Consider the following 21,474-nt stretch of genomic DNA (forward strand, 5'->3'; position numbering starts at 1 on the left):
TAAATAAAGACAGTTCATTGTTTTAATATTAAAATGCTCATAGAGTATGTGACACGTACACTGTTCTATAAACTCTTTTATTATCATTCCTTCATCTCTTCAGTGAGCAAATGCAGCTGGTCTAATTGATAATCTCCATTTTCTTGTTTAAATATCCACTTTTTAAAAACAGGTAAAAGGGGATAACACACCTGAGGATAATCTATCTCCAACAATAAGCATAGATTACTTTCTCTCTAAAACTAAGCTACATAGCAAAGGTCTTCATAGAAAACATACGCTGTGGAATTTCAACAGCTAACAGCATTTCCTGCACTGATATCCAATGACCGGCATTCACGGAAAAGCATGCCATTATTCAAAACAACTGACTACATTACGGCAACATTACTAAGGAAATGAAAGGACGTGGCGCACAAAGTACTGAGAATCATGACACCGATATAACTCGCCTACAGACAGAGATCAGGTAAATCCCATGTGGCAAGCACAGCGTAATCCTGGGCTGTGCACAGTTTGGCTTACAAAGTCATTTGTTTAGCTTGCCAGCTGGCTAAGAAACAGAAGCCCTGCGTGGCTTGACACCTCAGGGGGGAGAATACGTGAAAACCTGGCTGGTCATCCAGCCACTTAGCTTTGGCTGATTGACAAACTGGCACAGCAAGAGGACAGGTCAAGCAAATTAGATGTATGAATTCAGGTGTGAGAAGAGATGAGACACTGAAGGAGGAGTTGGAAATGATGCAGGTATTTGACTTGATGCTGATAAATTTAAGCTTCCAGTTGCCTAATTCCCAACCTTTGTATAACCCAAGATCACAAATTTCATATGGATACATTTTCCTGAAAGTCCATCTGCTGCAACACTTGTGTTTACTGCAATGAACAAAAAATGGGGTCTTAAATAATTTCCTTAAATATTGAGATGTTCACAATTTAAGTTAAACATTCATTCAACAATCTGAACAAATGCCAGTTTATCTGTAGTGTGTCTGTTGTTTGGGTTGTACGAAAAGACCTATTGTATCAGCCAGTCTAACCTTCTGTACACGACAATATTTTCCACATAATTGAAAATTATCTCTGTCAGAAAGCTAAGCTACCAATCTTCTGTACATTTGCCTTTGAAAAAGAGATGCCAGTCCATTTTTATTTGTAATCAACAATGAACTGGGAAAAACAAAAGGTATTTAAATTGCACTCTAGTAGATACAACAACTGGATTTCTTTTGGGCTGAACTACAAATTAAATAAAAGAACACATCAGTAATATATAGCCATAATAACGTTTCACCTCTTGTTAAGCATCTCATTAAACTGCAATCCCCACTTCGTAGTAAAAGTCAGGTGAGGAGCACATGAGCGTATTGACAGAAAGTAGCTACTTTTACATTTCAAAGATATTAAATATTAACATTTTATTTTAACTCACCAGAAGAAAAAAACCTGTTACTAGATTTTTTAATCCTTTTAAACTCACTCCAATGTACAATTTATGATGAGGTTCTAGGCCAAAAAATACCATTCTCCTAAAGGTGGTAAATAAATAAATAATATATATTCCTTTTAAAAGCTTGCGCTCTCAACACTTTCTGCAGAATTTAATCCTGACAGCTTTTAAGAACATGAACTCTTGAATGCCACAGCTATGACTCCTTGAAGAACTGAATGACTACGGGAAATTATATACAAATCAATGGACACACTTGCCCACAATTCCCTTTCTCTGTTCAAAATCTTACCCAGTGATATGAAAAGTGCAGGGAAGAAAGAATGATAATATCAAATGAATAACTTAGTAATGAGATTCCACTTAAAGGTAATTAATTGGGGGGGGGTTAAAATTCTCTTCAGATAAAGATTTGTGTGATTCAGTTCCTAAAGATGCTGCCATCCCAAAGTCTGATTTCTATTTCATATATATATATTTTTTTAATGATTATCCATTTCAACAATGCCTAGAATCGCACACATATTAGGTTTCTCTGCCATCAGAATACTTCTGATGTCACTGCAGGTTTAACAGTTGCTAAGCAGAGAGACTACTTCTGCAGAACAGAAACTACTCTCCTTTGGGCTTGTCCCCAACACAAGAAATTAAAATTTTCTGAAATACTGATTTAAAAAAATCCATAAAAGCTCAAGCACTCTTTGGATGGAGAATGTATGTAGCTTCACTACTATGTAAACAAAGAGAAGATGTAAATGTAAGAGCAATCGTTTTAAGAGGACTTAGAAGCTGTTTTAAATGCAGCGTGTAGAACCAGGGAGCCCCGAGCAGCCTGTTAGGGAAGATGTCAATCACCCAGCTGCATCAAGCAGTGAATCTGCTGGTGAGTCTCAACAAAACCACCACATTATTTACCAAACAACATTTTGTCCAGATCCCTCTTTTTATATACAAAATACAAATTATACAATATCACGGCTTTACCACTGAACTATTAAGCCTTGGACACATTAATTTAAAACTGATTTACTTACTAAATAATCCACAAATTGAATCAAGGGCTAAGAAAATTGGAGGAAAAGCATGGAGAGCAGTTGGAGCTCAGCCCATCTGCACAGATCTTTGAGAGGGAGGCATACTCAAATCCAACTTTCATTAAGTGGAGATGTGCCAGGAAAAGTGACCTGCTATTCAATTTAACAGTCTTTTTCTTTATTTGACTTTGGGAGTAAAAATTCTTATGAATGAATTAACAGTAGTGTTATTCTCCACATTAACATATTACACATGGAGGTCATGACCCAATTTTCATGTGGTCCCTGTTCTTAACTTCGATTACATTTATACTCAAGTCACCAAATTCCTCTTCAGAGGCTAGAGACAGTAAGTAAGCTGCCCCTTAAAATGGGATTTACTACCCTTTCCTTCTGAGTCTCACAATGGGCTGAGTGTCCTGATTTGAAAGTTGACTGTGTCTCCCATTTTCAGCAGTATACAGACCACAATTAGCTGTCAAGCTTTTTAGGTTTCTCCCCACCAGATGGTACCTCTTTTGCCTATAGCAAAACGTCAAATCTCTCTTTAGCATTAACCCAGCAAACTTCTAAACTACTACCCCTTTTATGACAGGGCAGTATTTCTAGAATGTTTAGAAAAAAACAAGCACATGTATTCAAAGCCAGAATCCTACTGAAATACAATTCAGAACACTGATTCCTTTCCTGAAGTATGCCAGGCTGCTCACCCATAGCACTTCAGCCATCAAGTTTTTTAAGCTGCTTATCACAGTTGTAACAGATATGCTGTAGAAATAAAAATTTGATACACTGCCTTTGAGATTAAAATCCTCTCCAGTTTGAGATTTAAATAGAATTAGGCAGTTCATATTAAAGAAACACTAAATTATTACCAAAATATACAGATAAATTCTTAGTTTATGAATTCTCCTTCAGTCATGATACCATTTATCTGAGTGATACACAACTGTTTTCTAATACTTCATTACATTGTACATCAGAGCTGTACTGTGTATCCACATTTCAAAAAAGAACAACATAAAAGCTAAAATGCTTTTAAAAATTGTCAGATTTCTACAGATATGGAATTATTTACTTGTAGCAGTACTTCAAGCTTAATGGCACAAATAAATTCACAAAAATGTGGTAGATTAACAAAATCTATGGTTATATTTATAAAATTTGCATACATATGGAGAGAGTTAGAAATGTTATTTATAAAGTAAATACTGAAATTAAAAATGGTTGCAAAGAAACTATACTCTTAGGGTTTATTTTCTAACCTATGAGGATATCTTACATTGCAGTGCTACTGAAACCATCAACCTTAGTTCACCTCCATAGCAAGAATGTGTTTTTCCAGTCCTAATAAGACCCCAGATACGATAACTCTTGAATAAATATAGGCTAGTTTCCCATACAATTGAAATGAAGTTCAGTTTACTGAAGGAAAGCAGAGGATTTCTTTTCATCTGTATGCAAGTTTAGTATCTCTTCTGAAGGGGAAAAAACACATGTATGTAGAAAGAATGTAAAAAAAATCGATTACAATATGAAATTAATAATTCTGAGAAATCAAGAATTTGAAAACAGTGTAGTAATTCAAACCAAACCAAGTTCATAGCATTTCTTCTATGACAGAAAGATTCTACACCAGGAGTTAGTTCCTTCAGGATGCAATGCTAAGCTTGCTTTCCTTTGGTTTTATTCTTTCACAGAGATACTGCAATAATTCAAACTGAGAAAACACACAGACTATTCAAAAAATTCAGAACTTTTTATTACTTTGACTCTACCAGAAACATCTTGTCAAGTATCTACACCTCATTCAATGAATCTGACTTGGGCCATTTTCGTTCATGCCACTTAGCTTTAAATGAACCTTAATTTCTTCCTCTTGTGTAATAGCATGGGCCCAAAGGAACACATTAAATTTTCTATTACTGCCTCCTGGCAAAGAACTAGCAAATGAGACTCATTTTACAAGTATAGCCCACTTTACACATGCTGTTAGCTGAGTACTGAAATTTGCTTAATTCTTACATAGAGGGTTAAGAAAGGTAAATCCAAATGTTTTCCCACACCATGCGCTAACATCCTCCAGCTATTTTAGCCGGGATCAGGATTAAAATGAAACTATTTGTGAGGAATTTCTGAATTTCAAGCCCAAAACAGGATACTGAAGGAGAAAGTTTCCTGATCCCTAATTTTTGAGGAAATATAGTATCAAATTTCCTCTCATCTCCTTTGTCCTCATCTGGTAACTCATTCTGGGCAGACGTTTGTGAATAAGGAACACTGGGTATGGCTCCAGGACTGGATATTCTTAGGTTAATAAAAACAGACATTTAATAGTTCCTGACACTGAGGACTGCATGTGTTCTTCTGAAGTACTAGCAGTCACTGTTATTCTATATGGTGTGAGAGACAAATCCAGGGTATCAGATTTGGGTCACACTTAGCCACTCTGGACTTGATCAAGTAGACCTCTTTTCAGCCCTGTTTTCTTTAATTGCAGTGTCTGTCCCTTTCTTCAGCTATACAGTTTAGCAAATGCTACAGTATGCATAGTACTGTGAAAAGTTATTGATCTGGTGCATTTGGGACTACATACTACTTAAAAGTATTTCTAGCAATTCTCTAACATCAAATAGTTATGAACATTTAGCACTGAAACCTACAGCCAAACTAGTCAAAGGCCATTTACACAGGAAAGTACAATTTCCATCTTGCTATCCTGTAACATCCTTAGATGCTTTAACTCAATGACTTAAAATGGTCTCTCCATTTTCCTGACATGTGAATGGTTGCCATATTAGATATGCCATATCAATACACATCCCACTCGGATTTAAACCAAAAACTAGGCTGCCAAGGGTAAACATAGAAATGACATTTAACACTCTGGAGTATTACAGCTCTTACAAGATTACAATTGCTGACAATTTGTTACTGTACACAGAAAGGATTTTTGTCATTATCCAATCATAGTAAACATGGTATTTTATTGGAAAAAGACGTATATGTGTATGATGTATGCTCAGTTGTCAAGAGACTTGGAAAATCCCATTAATGTAAGAATTCCCTTAGGTAAGTCATGATGTTGTGGAAAATCGGCTACTAGCTGTGAACAGCTGTCATTCGAAACCTGCTCTAAAATTAATGTAATGCAAAATACAGAATGAAAACTTCCTTAGCTTAAGTTTGCTATTAGTGAAATTTCAACATCAGTAACTAAAGACAGCCTGAAGACCATGTTCCTGGTTTGACACTTCATTTTTCCTGAATGACACACAGCTGTTATACCTAGACATTCAGAACTGAAACAGCTTTCTATACTTTAAAATTGGATCCCACAAACAATCTGAAGTTATTTTTCATGATAGGATGTTGCTCTACTTTCTAGATCTTAGCTATATAGTCTAGAACACCCCAAAACTGTTTGGGGTTACAAGACCTTTCATAGTTCCACCTGTAACCAACAGATATTCAGGAAGGCAAAACAGCTTCATGGCATTTACATATTAGGTGGTCTATGTTACTGTAGTCATCGCAAAGCCTATGCATCATTTAAATTCCATACAAATTCTATCTTATAGGCGTGAGCCATACCTTATTGACTTTTGGAAATACTTGTTTTCTCAGTGCTAACCATTATTTATAGCACTTAAAGCTATTTAGGAAGAATCCAAGGGGATATATAGCGTCAATAAATGAAGCTATAGAACTGTAACTTCATAGAGAAAGTAAGATGGTAACAAGTTAAATGTAAAAACCCTACTTGGACAAATGGTTATGATCTCATGGGAATTTAGTAGGAAGGTTAAAAAAAAGAGTAAAGACTTATCTCCAAGCATTAACATAATATTACATATTATTAATATTAAGACTAATACATAACACTACTGAATTGACACATACTCCTGTAGCAGTTTTTATGTAAATTCATTGGTAACAGTACTGTTCAGTAACCATGAAAATGTTAAGCTCAGAAAGCTGCACAAGGCTGTGAAAGAAACCTGTAGCAGAAATAGAAATGGACCTCTTTCTCATGATGCTTTGCTCTGTGTTCTTATAAATATAATTTAAACTATTATTATTTTCATTTCACTTATCAGTGGTGTCTGAGTGACAAAATAAGAAATCTTCAATCCAGGAGTTAACTTACATTCCTCTTCCTTTGGATCGAGTTGTGTAACACTGACAGATAAGCGATCTACACGTTCTTGTAAGGAGTTGACTCTAAATGAGAAACTGTGTGCTTCATTGAAAAGTTCACCAAATATATCTTCAGCATATTTACCTGAAATATGGAAAAAAAAAAAAAAATCAAGCATACTACAAGACAGCCAAGTGAGTTTGCCTTGAAAAAGATTTCTATTTTGTTTAAGTAAATCTAAGATGCATGAGTATCACTTGTAACAACCTGTACTTACTGAGCCCATTAAGAATGCTTCAGAAAAGTAAATAAAAGTTAAATAAATAATTTGTAATTTATTTATCAGAAATGAAATTATTTAATACATTACAGGCCAGATATTCAGCTGGTATAAATTGATTTAACTATGCTGATATGCAAGAAACTAGACTGATTAGTTTCTTGGATATGTATAAAAGGATGATTTCCAGCACCTGAAGCTGCTCTTGTATGAGCAATAACTAATCTTTACAAGTGAAATTTATCTCAACATTTCTCAAAATGAAGCACAGCTTCCACTCCTACTGTACAGAGTACCTGTCAAAACAGAAGATCAGATATTTACATCTAGGTTAATTAGAACCAGCCCATTCAAAAATACACACTAAAATAATAAATCTTTGAAGGATCAAAATTCTAGTAACTGACCAATTTATACTGAAGTAAAAGAAGAATCTCCTTTGTTCACTTCAATGGACATCACACATTTAGCCCAAAAGAGCAGGAGATTCAAATATAATGAGAAAAGGATCAGTAATGAGTTTCTTTTCTACAGAGTACTCCATATAGTGCTTCTAATGCCCCCCTACAACTTGAGTAGTCTGCCAATGCCACTGAAAAAACCCACCAGACTGCCTAGCAAAATTTGTAGCCACATTTCTGAAATACCACTTGATATTTTTTAAAACTTTCTACCATACTGTGCATATGTAATCTGTGTACTGTTTGTGCACTTACGTTGGGTTTGAAAGTATAAATCTCACAAATTTCTAACTGCCTGGTCCGCACACAAGTTCTGACAGGTACCACAGAAAAGGATAGTTATGAAAATTTTGCCTTTGGTGAACAATACATCTTGAAGTATACATAAAAATGAGGACTTTTTAAAAAACACACATCAAAAGGACAAAAATTCAATCCCTACAGGTGCTGTGGAATCTACTTAAAGATACTATGGAGTAAGCACAAGGCTGGTGCATACACCATTTATTAAGACTTAGGTAATAGCAATAGAAAACCAGCATGACTATAAACAACAGAATATAAAAGGGGGTAATAGAAGAAATGTACAGATGAAGAAAATAGAAAGGATCATAAATTCTGGCATATTAAACATAAAACCCAAAAACTAGCCTGAGGAACAACTAGCAAACTAATAATAAATATTCCTTCAAATACGTGAGGAGCAAGAAAGCCTTCCACGGAGTCTGAAGAGCCAGCTGGTAATGAAGGTATAAAGGAGTACTCAGAGAAGACAGGACCCCTGTGGACAAGCTAATTTAACACTTTCCACTGGTGTTCAGTGAAAGGAACTGGCGAGACCCTCCTGCCAGAACTCTCTGTGGGAGGCTCAAAGAAACAGAAGGGACTATGTAAAAATTACAAAACTAAATTGACAAAATGACCCCTAAAATATTAGTAACAATTTGTAAGTCTCCTTAATACACACTGAAAGGTGGTAAGCACAACAGTAAGGTTCAAAAATTTTTGCATGGAACATCTTGAGAGCTACTAGCCTGTAAGCCCGACATCCAGACAAGTTAGTATAAATCACTATGAAGAACTGAATTAGTAGACACCTGGATGACTTGTTAGCGAAGAGACAACACAGCTTTTTTAAAGTGAAATCTCTGAAGGGTTTATAGGCACACGGATGGAGACTATGATCTAGTTAGATATCCAAGAGAGTTTTGAAAATCCTTAATCAAAGCTTTTTAGGAAAACTTAACAGATGGGGCATAAAAAAGAAGCGACACGGCACAGATAAATAATTCCCCAAAAGGTACAAAACAGGAGTAAATCACCGGACTTCATAGTTGAGAAAGGTGAGTTTTCATAGGTTTCTGTACTGGACCTATGCTATTCAAGATACGCATAAATGATCTGAAAAAAAAGGAGATTAAAGTTTGCCAACAGTACTGAGTAATGGAAAAGAAACACACTGACCACTAGTAAATACACAGAAACCCCAGCTGGTCGAAGAGGCTTCCATGCTGGAAAGAGTTGGAGGCTGGGAAATTAGTAGGAGTATAGTACATGCTTGCCTTGCTCTCATTCTTGGAGCATCTGCTATTAGCCACAGTAAGAAGCAGATCAAAGGTGCAGCCATTCTTAGAATCTTTGTCTTTAAGTACCAGCCCACAGTAAAATACAGATGGAAAGTTAGTAAAGTCTACTTAGCTGGCAACTCATCTAACATAAGACTTTCTAATATATGTCTTGAAACTCTGAAAAGTTTATGTTCTTTAACCTGTATCTGAAGCAAGAGAAATTACTTAAAAATGTGACCCACTAAGAGCAAGATTACTAAACTTTTAATACACGTTTACTACAAATTTAATGTATTTCAGATAATATATTCAGATATATTGTTCATTTTAATTAGACAATTCACGCAATATTCAGAGACATGCAAATTAGCATTAAAATCAAGTGTAAAATTTCACATATAGAATAAAAAGTAAATTGCAGAGGTCTCAAATCCAGTAACTTCCCTTTTATAGATGTATTTTAAGGCTACAGTTTGTTTTATCTATATCATTTCATCAGGCTTACAATTCATCTACCTCATTAATGAGCTCCAATTGCAAATAATCTGTCTTAAAAATCTTTTCATTATCTTGCATACAGCCACAAACATATTGCAAGGAATAATTTGCCTATGTTTATGAACACTAATCCTCAAATGGGAAATACATTAAAAACAACCTGTCGTGTTTGAAGTGGTATGCCAACCATAATGTCTCTACCTACATGCCCGTTGGCAGCCTCTTTATTTACCCTGAAGTATATTTAACTAATGCTTTTTCAAGCAAAGCAAAATGTTTGCTTTTAGTGAAATGTACAACTTTGTTCAAAAGAATACTGTATGTGAATGTATATATGTATACGACATTTATAAACCAGTATTTGTTTATGTCGCTGTCTCTGTGTGTATTCTATATGAATATATCTTTAACTTTGAATGGATTACAAAAGATAACGATTACAGGTGATAACACTGAACAAAGTGTCACAAACTCAAATAAGTAAAAAAAATGCATGAGAAAAAAATACATTAGTAAACAAAGCTGATCTCATTCTACTTAATTTATGGGTAATATGTTAGAAGAGTAAGGAATCAAAATTAATTCCATTATATAGAATGGATATTCCAAAGTATTATTAACATTTCAGAAAATTTACATCATCATGGGACTGCTTGATGAAAAACTCTACTCGTTTCATGCAGTACAATAAAGCGACTGACAGCTGACTATGACAATTAAAATAATAACGCCCTAGGATCTTGGTCACAGCTGGATACATAATACGAGCTTAGAAAGACCAGTGATCTTCGTTTGCTTATTAAATTAAATGACAATATAGACTTCTGTAAATAAATTATTTTAACATCTGTGAAAAGCTTATTTTACTGTATTTGCAAAACTTGCTAAATTGACCAGAAATATACAAAAATTTGTCATTTTCAAAAGGCAAGCCATATTCCTCCAATATTACTAGCTGTTCTCTCAGTCCATCATACTGGCATTTATTTTTAACAGAGCACAAGTTTTTTTCATTTAAATAAGAGGAAACATTATTAGTTATTTTTAATTAAGGAATGTATTATTCACCTCATTATTCTTTTCACAACTTTTGTCTTGTCTCAGAGGGCTCTATTCACAATTAACCCTTCAGTAAGAAAGGGATACAGGAATGCAGCTCCCTCTGGTGTCTGTCAATATCATTTTTTGTGACAGCAAAATAAAATGTCTTGGAAGCAACATGTTGTCCTTCCTCCCCTAAGAATGTGCATGTATTTTGATAGCCTTTTTTGAACAATTATTTTCCTGACATTTAAAACAGACATGAGCTGAAAATAGAATAATAGCTAGTAGCTACTAGCTGAAATAGAATAAAAATAATACTGCTCACTGCCTTCCTCTTTTTTTTTAAATTAAGACCACCAAAACACATATCATCCACTCCTGTTCATTACCATGGCAGCAAGTGTACAATGGCTTATAAAATCTGAAAAAACAACTGATCAGTTTTACAGGTCTCCTCTTTCACCATTCGTTTCTCTTAAATTGTTTTATCTCCTAATTTCCCCCCATAATTTCTTAAATATTTGTCGAGCATTGGCTTCCATGCACAAATGAATAATTTCTAACTATGCAATACACTAACATGAGGGGATACTAAGGTAAAAGAAAAGTTATTTTTGTCTTGTTCTGGGGGACTGGGTATGTATCAGATACGGAAGTCAACTACAATCACCATGTAAGGTTCTGAACCTTATTTCAGGCTAATTAAACAAAGCATGGCAAAGAGTTGTCTTACAAGTCTTATATATTGTGTTGTACAAATTGCTAGAACCATGCTAACATGCTGCAGGATCAGGGCATAAATTAGCAGTCCCCTCAAAACTCCAGTCTTTAAATTCACCTGAAGTACGCATTCTCTATGCTGTATCCAGTACCAAACCTTAAGGAAAGGGCATTTAAATTAATCATTTTACAACAGTAGATCAGTTATCAGCAGATTTAGTTACAGGCTCTCAGACAAGGAGTGGGACACAGGTCCTGAAGCAGGACTTGTGGAAGAAGCCACTTCTTTACTATCCTTTTGCATTTTTAAAGAAAAAGAGTTCCAAACTATTCAACTGCATCTAAACCTGAAACAGCATCCTGCAGATTGATTATGGCATCAGCAGACTCTAGGAACCATGGTCTAAATTTTAAGTAGCTATCTGGATAAATAAATTGAGCACCTAAAGTGCTCAATGCCATAAACCAGCATCATTTGTTGGAAATTCAAGAGGATGACTGGTAAATCTCAAGCCAATGCAAGATGCATCAAGCAGGACAATCAAAATGAGACAGTTGTCCAATGTTGCCAAAAGTATTAATCTTAATTAATTTTGCCTTAACTAATCTGTCAAATTTCTGGAGGTCAGCGGGGAAGGGGGTTTAACATGTACACAAACAAAATCTAATCCAACATACTTATCACTGGAATTAAATTATAAAAATGTTTAATATATTAATATGCCATTACATTATTAAATGCAATGTATAATGAGGTATTATATAATGAAATTTAATATTATTAAACATTATTTAAATATTAAAATAGTAAATACATTGATATATTGAAATATACAAACCTCAAAATATTATTACAGTTTAAAAATATAGGTTTGGCAATTTGATTTTTTTAAAAGATGTAGAAACTGATAAAACATCAGAAAGAATAAGCTAAGAATTCAGTCTGTTATCCACCTATATGCTACCATTCCTTGGTTTCTATTATTTCAATCCCACTCACACACTAAACAATATTTTTGCCCTAAAAAATAAAAGCATAGAACAAAAGCAGCTGGAAAACCTGTCTCATGTCCTACTGCACAATCCCTTCCCAATATACTTACACTATTCAAAATTACATTATTCACTACTGAACAGTTCCTTCCTACACAACATAGTGTATATATTAGAAAATACTCTTTCAGAATAATTAGTTACCCCATAAGCCGCTAACAATATATAACCAGGGTCCCTTTATAAAGCAAAACAAGAAAGTTATTCTAAGTCTATTAATACATTTTTCCTCCTCCATTAATTCTGACACATAATTTAACATATCCATTGCCTGTTGATTCAGCTTCAGAACTTCACTACATTAATTTTATTTAATTGAATGTTTTAGCAAAAAATCAAGGTATATCTGAGTTTCACCTGAAACCCTAGGCTTGTTTCTCATCACGATCATTTCAATCTTAACAGCTCAGTGGCTAGGAGATGGACTAAAAGCTAGGAGGCTGAACTGTCTCCCAGGCTTGGAGATAAGAACCTTGGTAGATCCTTGAGACTTTAGTGGCTATGGCTGAGTGAGCTGTGAAAAACAATGTACTAAATATTGTTCAGTGATGCTAATTAGGAAGCTACCATTATGAAGGTTAAGGGAAGTCCACAAGGACTGGATTTAAGGATTTTAGCAGGAATATCAGAGTAAGGAAGAGATAACTTGGTTGCTTTAGCCAGCAAAATTGAACCAGGCATTTATCAGACAACCTGATCAGGGTATCAAAAGTATCAAATAAACTGTGTTAAAGGCCACCTCTGGAGCAGGTCTGATGCTTCTTGTTGACATCCAAGAAGAAAAAGTCAGCCTTCAAAAATCTCCAGTCATGGAGCTCTGATATATCATTTCTTATCTCCCACTGAGGACAGCATCAAGTAAACTGGCTGAGATTATCCATTAGGGATTCAGAAATCTGTGAAAGAGACTGCTGAGAGCTGAACCTGATGTTGAAAGCACCAGTCCTAAAGATCATTTCACAGGGAAGTCTTGTTCTTCCTTTCCTTTTTTAATATCACCTGAATTCACTGCTCTATAGAGGCAAGGAATTAATGACAGGTAGGACTTTTTTCTGCTAACACATAGTTGTTTTCAATGAGAAATTACTGACCATTTGTTCATCCCCTCGTTATCATTTGAGGTGGAGACAAAACAGCATCACATTGCCAATACTGCCACTGCCGGGGAGAAAACATCAAGCAATCAGACAGAAGTCTTTGAGGGGACAGGGGTCTCTGAAAAGCAGAGTAAGCCTTTAGTTTTCAAGTCCTTTAGTTCCCTTACCTCATAAGAATACTTTCTTTAGTGTTCCCTGGCACTCATAGTAATAACGAAGGAAGAAGGGTGACTAATGAAGAAAATTCACAGACTAGTGAATAGGCTTGTGAGCACAGTGAGAAGGAGGATTCCCAGGGCAGGACCTGCCATAGGGATTCTGCTGGTTCTCAATTACTGACTGAAGGTCTAGCTGCAGATCTGCAGAGACCTACCTCTGATCATGCAACATGCAGGGGCCCCACCATATGCTGAAGATGTTGCCCAGACAGGATGAAGAAAGAGAGGCTGGTCTTTGAGCTGAAGAGGCCTGGTTCTAAAGATTAGTTGAAGTCCAGACACCTTGTTGGCAAGTATTTATGGAGAAACATTTCCTATTTATTGAATGTTAACACCCTAAGCCATGGCAAACTGAAGGTTTGCCCGAGGTGAGAAAATGTATCTCAAGATGAGCAGTGTTTAAAACCCTCTAGGGGATGGCATGGTAAGCAAAAAATAAGGAAGAAAAGTTAAAAGCATCTAAGAGGGGAAAAAACCGGGGGAAAATAATATGCTCGAAAGTCAGGGTTTCACTCCTGAAAACTAACAAATAAGGGGTGAAGAAAAGAAATAACTAAGAGAACATGGTAAAAACAGGAAATAGTACAAAGAAAAGATAGAAAGTGGGGAAAGGCTACTGAAGGTTCCGTGTTAATTGAAAATTGTTTTCACTAACATAAAAGGCACTCCAGCTTAGCAGAGTTATACAGCATTCTCTTTCTTTATACAGAGGTAGAAGAAAAAAAGGGAAATGACATCTTGCTATGATTGAATAAAAGGCCTAGTCTGAATGCCTGCAATATAAATATTCATTAAAGGAACATACTCAAAAGGAGAAATGTTGTCCTCCCAAGATGGAGGTGTCAGAGACTGGGGCAAGAACAAACCTCATCAGTTAGGTTTCTTATGTGGTACTGAGATTCTGTGAACAGGGAACAGCTGAATAAAAGGAAAAACAAGATTGGTCAGTAGCTGTGAACAAAATGAGGAGGTTACATTCACACAAGAGAACTATTTATCCATCTTCTAACAATGGCACAGCTACACAGTGCTATCAGTTGTTTCACGTATGCTGGAATGCTATGGGCTGACATACACCAACATAGACCAACTCAGGCAGTACTGGAGTACTAACGTATCTGCAATATTGCTGAAAAAAATAGGTAAGCACTTCTCCAAAACAGATACAGTCAGAAAGCAAGAAATACAGGGAAGAATGGCTAGGAAACTAGAACAGCTGTTGCTGTTGTCCAGAGAGTTATTGTTGCCACAGTGCTAAGAAAAGCTGTCAGAAGACAGATCCTTTTATGAAGTTAGAGAAGACTGGGAATAGACAGGGAAAAAATTACTTACTGGCAATTTTGTATGTTGGATCAAGACAGAATGATGTGTTTTCATGCTCCAGGGAGAAAGGCAAGGACTATCACTCAAAGCAGAAATAAATATTTCATCCTTTCATCTCTACTTCTTTTAAAGGTCAAAAAATTTCTCAAACTGAACAATTAAAAGCAACACATCAAATAAACTATGAAAGGATTGAGAATTTGTATGGAGACACATAGCAGCTATTGCTGACATACTGATGTAAAGCTCTTTTCATTTTACATTAAAACACAGGAAAACAGAATTCCTGTCATTTAATAGGTATTGTTTCTGCAGGCATGTCCTACTTACACATAGTATCCAAGATCATAGGAACACAGTCCTGTTCAGGTTGAAAAGACGTCCAGAAGTCATCTAGTCCAACACCCTGCTCAAAGCAGATCCAGTTAGATCCAGTTGCTTGACTAATCCAGTCAAGTTATTAGTACCTCCAAGAATGGAGATCTAATGACATATGTGACAAAACTCTACACTTAGCTTTTCCAAATAATGGTTTTCGGTATCATTTAAAGTACTGGAGGCTCTAATTCCGTCACAGCGCTCTTTGTCCCTATCATATCAGAAGAAAGGTTAAGAATGGTTGGTCTTGAGAGTCATAATGGCAGGAGATTAATCCTCTGTTTGAGGGCTGGTAACTGAAAAATCTTAGAGGCAGAAACGACTAAGTGCTAATCAGGTCAAAGACCACTCACTTAAATTTGCATAACTTCACCATCAAAAGCAAAAGCAGCTTTAGTTTAAAGGAAATGAAACCCAACCAGAACACTCAGTTTCCGCTCTCAGAGTGAAGCCTCATTTCATCTACAACTTAAAGGCTGATTCTCAAACATACACATTATCCGTAGAAAACAAAAAGGGAAGGCCTGCAGAGAAGGTGGTTGCCAGGGGACTGCTGCAAAACCATGCCTGTTGGCTGTGACTCACAGGCAACTACCAAAATTTATCTGCATGTCAGCAGGCCTCGCTGTACACCAGTAACAGTGACACACCAAGTGAAGACCGGTTATTTGGGTTTAAGCGCATGAGAGACAAAATTCCTATACCAGAACTCCCAAATTTTTTTGAATTTGTGCTGCTACTAGCACAAACAGGCAGAAAAGCTAAAAGAATTCTGGAACAAAATACTTTCACAGGTACTCATACTGTTGTAACACCATCTCCATTTTTATAGAGGAATCCTTAATGTTGCTGAGAAATAAGGATTATTTTGCAAAACGTGTTTTATTTAATTGTAGAAAAAAATGTTTTTTCGTTGAAAACACACACGGTATAAACCAAAAACTTACTTCAGTTGGTATAAACACTGCCCATAGAAAACCTACAAACACCACGATGCTATTTGGAGGGAAGAACAAAAGATTGAAGTAACAGGTCCTGCTCATCAGTGTTTAACTTACTTATAAAAAATTCTGAATGACCTATTCTGGGCTTGCTGTTGCAGAGTAAGCCAGTGCATTTTCCCTCCTGTTTTACCTTCCTTGTCATTTCCAACATTGCATGCCTTTTTGACCACTAGTGAGTCACAAGTTCATGACAGAAACTCCTCTCAAGTGAAAACAGCTAATTTAGGGCTCATCCCTATGTATGCACGCTTCATGTAGAACCACATTCCTTTTACAGAAAATGAGTTTACATAATTACGGTTACATTCCCTTTCCGTGCTATACATTAGGCAAGCCATATAACAAATGTGGGAGCATTCAATGGATATTCTTCAATACTTTTTTCCTCCCTTAATTGAGTTCTTTCTGTTCTGGTATTGCTTCATTCTGACCTCCTCCTGAGCAGCTGTACACGCAATGTCAGGCATAAGCTCTGTATACCAAGAAAACACAGCAAAGGCAGCCGAATCTCAATAGGTAAGTACTGAGACCCTGATGTTGAGTTAGAAGTTGGCTTTTTCTTCAAAATTGAAAAACCAAGTGATTTGTTTGGTTTTTTTGAAGGTCAAATTAAACTTCCAAATGAAAATATCAAATGTAAATTTGGTGTGCCACCTACAAAAAGAAATTCCCCTAGATGGAGTATATAATCAAATAAGAATTTTTAAAACAAGCAAACTAAAATAAATGAATTCACTATTAATAAGACTTGGAAGGGGAGGCTAGTACACAAACGGCTAGTCTGAGAAGGGCTTTTGGCGGAATGAAGCAAGACCACAGATGGTGATCATATACTGCATCCTAATCTGATATGCTCTTGGTTCACTGAAAAGAATTTACATAGTTATCTTCCTTGCTGTTGCAGCAGCTATACTAATAATGTTCATATTTATGTGCTGTAAGCATTCCTGTCTTGATTGCATAATTCAGTGTCCTCAATTAGAGTCTTCAACCTAATAGCACCCTAACACCTTTGAAAGGCTGCCAAAACAGAGTCACCATACAGTATACCATCAAACCAATAACTGAATCAATCTAATTAACAAATTAGGCTACATCACCTATGACTGTAAGGTACTGACGGAGCTGAAAGGTTTTTCACATTGTAGATGTATATACATGCACATTTTAATATTTAATGTGTTGGTAGTCTTACTAATATCCTAGTGGTTAAGAAGTGCCTGTAGTATTGGAAATTCAAAACGCTATCACGCTGGTGCATCTGACAACTTGTTAAAGTTGCTGTAACGCAAAGAAAAAACAACCCAGAAACCAGCCTTTCCAGAAAAACTCCTTCAGAATTCTAGAGCTTGAGAAGTATTCACTCCTCTCAAATGCACTGAGGGAAAAATTGTTGACAGAAGGGAGAAGAAGGAAGAAAAATCTCTACCTGTTTGAAATACTATGTAATAATTACATTTCTGAGTTTATTATTTTAAAAGGCAACTACTTTTTTTTCTGAATGACCACAACATGAACAAGGGTTTAAGTTACGAGAATTAAGTAACCAGTGATACGTTCCTCATTATATCATATTCCCTACTCAAGATTTGCTCTAAGGTTAGCAATTACTGACTTCATTAACTACGAGATATCTTTTTCTGTCACGTTTCACTGGTAACAGAACTATATGGCTGAACAGTTTTAAGATGTGCTGCTGGAAAAATTCCTAGCTTTCTTTCACAGAAGTCCATGCTAGTCACTAGCCACAAAAGGAGTACATTCAAGGCGCAGCCACAATTTTCTACTGAGAATTTGAAAAAGTGTTCCTACTTCAACCACAAAAACTGTGTCTGTAAAATATATTAGTTCTAAATACAGCTATTAGGACAATGTACTTACTGAGACTACTCAGTTGTCTGATTATGTTTGCCAAGGAGATATTGGTGACACATTCCAATTCATTCTTGATACCTCGGGGCAGAGCTGTGTGGCACAGGTGCCGGGGGTCTATGTTCCTTTTTACCAGTGGCATTCTGAAATGTGTCAGAGGACCAGCAAACCTGTAAAGGAGACAAAATGCTGTTATAAGTTTAATTCTATTTTAAATTCAGATTATGTCTAAAGTTAAATTGACTAATCCTAACAAGATAAAAATACCTCCATAGTACTGATGGAATTCATTGCTCTGTGAGTACATAAATCTTTTCTTCTTTGCCCAATGAAAGACTATTTCATTCTCTCTCTTTAAACCTTTACCTGTCTCAGATGCCAGTGAAGTGACAAATAATTTTTTACAGTTCATGCTTTTTTCTTTTTCCCCCTGAAAAAAAAGACAGGAAAATCTTTGCGGTACAAAAACATTAAAGAATGTTTTCCTTCTTGATGGACTACTTCCTTATTCAGGCCAGGCAAAGTCCAACAACAAATTCCCTTTATTATGAGGTCAAGGTCAAACCAGTTGCTTATTCCACCTGAAAGGTAGATATGATCCATTCATTATGTAATGTCACGCTACTAGCAGGAGTCACCCTTCTAGTCTAAACATCACTTCTAAATTATACCGAATCAAGGTAAGAAAAGAGAATATGTTTCCATTCCACGTACACTGCTACCAGCAATAAATTCAGCTAAGAACGCTTCTTCCAAATACAAAAATCTCCTCAGTAAACTTCTAGTGCAAAGTCCTCCACGACTCAGAAATCCTACCCCTCCACACCTTTCCAAATCCACATATGTTAAATTAATCAAGACTCTTTACTAGTTCTGCAGACAGCATAAGAATCATCTCAGGCTGTGAATTCCAGGCTTGTAATTTTCTGCACACACGGCACTGATTGGAAGGAGTTTCCCAGGGGGCAGGTTATGCCTCTCATCTTCTTAGTGCTGCTTATTAAGATCTGTCTACTAAAACTTTTCTTCATGAAAAATGGATTCCTTAAAATTCTGTAATTCTTCCATCATCTGTCATGTAAAACTCTGACTGACCAATGCAAACCTCCCATTTGATACACAGAGAATGGATACGCTTGGTATTGGTATAACTTAGTCTCGGTTCCCATTGCAGAAGAGATTACACTTTCTCCAGACAGCAAGGCAGACAAGTTTTCCACAAACCAACCTGCAGTCCTAGTCCCTCAACCAGACAGCTTGCCACAACTTCATCTGTCCTCGGCTTAGAAGCTTTATCCCAAAATGTTCCCAGGATGCAGCTAGGGCTTCGTGTTGTGCCACAGAATGCATCTACCCTACAGTATGTATTTAGCCACGGTTATCTTTACTTGGTCAAAACGGAGAGATTTTTTGGATAAGAATAACATAAGACCATGGCGGTAGGGCTGAAATTTTGCTGACCTAGAATGGCATAGGGAATTAAAAGTGTCACAGACGACTGTAATGGAGTATTTTCCTCTCACAGACTGCTTAGATTTCTCCTTGCCACTTTTCCTGGGAGTATATTCTTTCACTGAAGCCAGAGCTCATAGCTGAGGGACCCAGGCAGGATCCTGAAGTCTACCTGAGATACACTTCTGTTTCCAGGATCTGATTAGACTTCATTTGTTGCATTTTAACACCATGTCTGCTGCCCTTATTTTCTTGAGAGAACAATGAAAAATATTTTATGCTTTTGAGGGACAAAACCCAATGAAAATAATTATTCTAGTCACTGGTTTAAGGGAAAGATTATACAGTTCCTAAAATTTTGTAATTTAGTTTCTCAATATTGACAGTAAAAATTATGGAAGTGTGTATGGGGCAGGAGTAAATTATAAGAATAGATTTTAATTTTTATTGCATAGGAATATCCCAAATCTTTCTAGTCCCTCAATACCCAAGTACTAAAAAGCTAGCTGCTGCATACAAGCTAAATGAAATAAAAAGTGCAAATCTGAACACTGTCTCAGATAGAAGCAATGGCAAAGTGTTTACAATTAAAGTGAGACTTTATACCTGCTGGTACAAGACATAGGTGTAGCATGAAGCAAGGGAGATCAAACAGGCCCCACCAGCAGAGCTTCTGCTGTCTTAGGAGCGTGCAACCCCTCTCCCCCCAGTGACAAGACCCTGAAGAAACCCTTAACTACAGGTTCGTTATCACGGTTCCCCAACAGAAAAATAAAGGAACCATTCTGTCACTGTCAAAGAAACACAACAAATGATACATGAGCAATGTTGTACAGAAGCAATTAAATATTAAGTCCAGAGTTAAGCCCTTTCTTGATTACTGCTTTAATGATACTGTTGTATAAACAGCACAGTAGGCAAGTCTTTTAAAAAAAGGTCCAAACAAATATGTAAAGAAACTTTTTTACAGAAAAAGTAAAAATCTAAATATAAAAGAAACTTAAATAGTCCTTATTTCTATCTATCTAATATAGATCTGGGTTATAAAGGTAAAAATATCTGTAAATACCAAGCATAAAAGCAGTTGATGGCTAGTGCACTTTTTCTTTTGTTTTATCTTATTATAATCAAGATGTTAGTAAGTGATGATATTGCTCTCCCTCTTTGATTTTATATCATTCATGAAAAAACTTGTCCAATTTATAGCATGTACAGATAATAAAGCTTCAGATGCTCAGGTGACAGATACTTTAGAAAACTGTGTGTAATAGCAATAATAATAAAAAAAAATCTTAAAAGTAATTCCAGCCATTAGCTAGATTTTAAGTAACAGCATTTGAGTGTGTACTGCCCTTTACCAGTCCTATTTGTCTCTAGAACACTTAACAAAATAGCTGAAAAGATGCAGTATTGGCCCAAATATTTTCTCCAACAGGCATAAAAAGATGCTGCACAGGCAGAGATTAAGCCAGAACTCCCTGGACCTCAAAATGTAAAACTCGGAACCTGAATAAAAGTCCATTTAAGACAATGGAAATTTTCCTGCTTTGACCTCTCTAGAATTTGCAGAAAATCTGACATTTTTTGACATTTTTTTCTCTCCAAAACTCCACAAATACCATTTTCTAGTATCTGAATAATGCAGTTGTGGCTGTCCTTACCCAAAGATATAGTATAACAAAAAAGGTAGCAGAGGGAACAGTAAGTATGGTAAAAGGTATAGTTTTAAAAAAAGAATAAACTCAGAAGGGAAACAAACAACAGAAGATCTAACTGACACCTTCCAAATTATGCATCATGTTTGAAAACTATGCAAAGCCTGAACAGAGAGTATTTCCCGGTTTCCCACAGAAACAAGAACAAGTAGGCAACGAAGGAAAA

At 36.0% G+C, this 21,474-nt stretch overlaps 1 protein-coding gene across 6 annotated transcripts in view; it reads right to left on the reverse strand.

Moving 5' to 3' along the window:
• WASF1 (WASP family member 1) overlaps nucleotides 1-21,474 on the reverse strand; it is a 103,154-nt gene that overhangs the window by 11,317 nt on the left and 70,363 nt on the right. For 3 of the 6 annotated variants that reach the window (XM_052781252.1, XM_052781255.1, XM_052781250.1), the window contains 3 exons: nucleotides 18,409-18,571; nucleotides 18,151-18,311; nucleotides 6,635-6,769 (listed from right to left, as the gene is read on the reverse strand). In XM_052781252.1, the coding sequence (XP_052637212.1) occupies nucleotides 6,635-6,769; nucleotides 18,151-18,283 (268 nt within the window). In that variant the 5' untranslated portion in view covers nucleotides 18,284-18,311; nucleotides 18,409-18,571. The remainder of the gene's footprint in view (nucleotides 1-6,634; nucleotides 6,770-18,150; nucleotides 18,312-18,408; nucleotides 18,572-21,474) is intronic. The other 3 variants (XM_052781253.1, XM_052781254.1, XM_052781251.1) reach the window with 2 other exon arrangements.

This window comes from Harpia harpyja, chromosome 3, assembly GCF_026419915.1.
Source record: "Harpia harpyja isolate bHarHar1 chromosome 3, bHarHar1 primary haplotype, whole genome shotgun sequence".
Taxonomy (NCBI): domain Eukaryota; kingdom Metazoa; phylum Chordata; class Aves; order Accipitriformes; family Accipitridae; genus Harpia; species Harpia harpyja.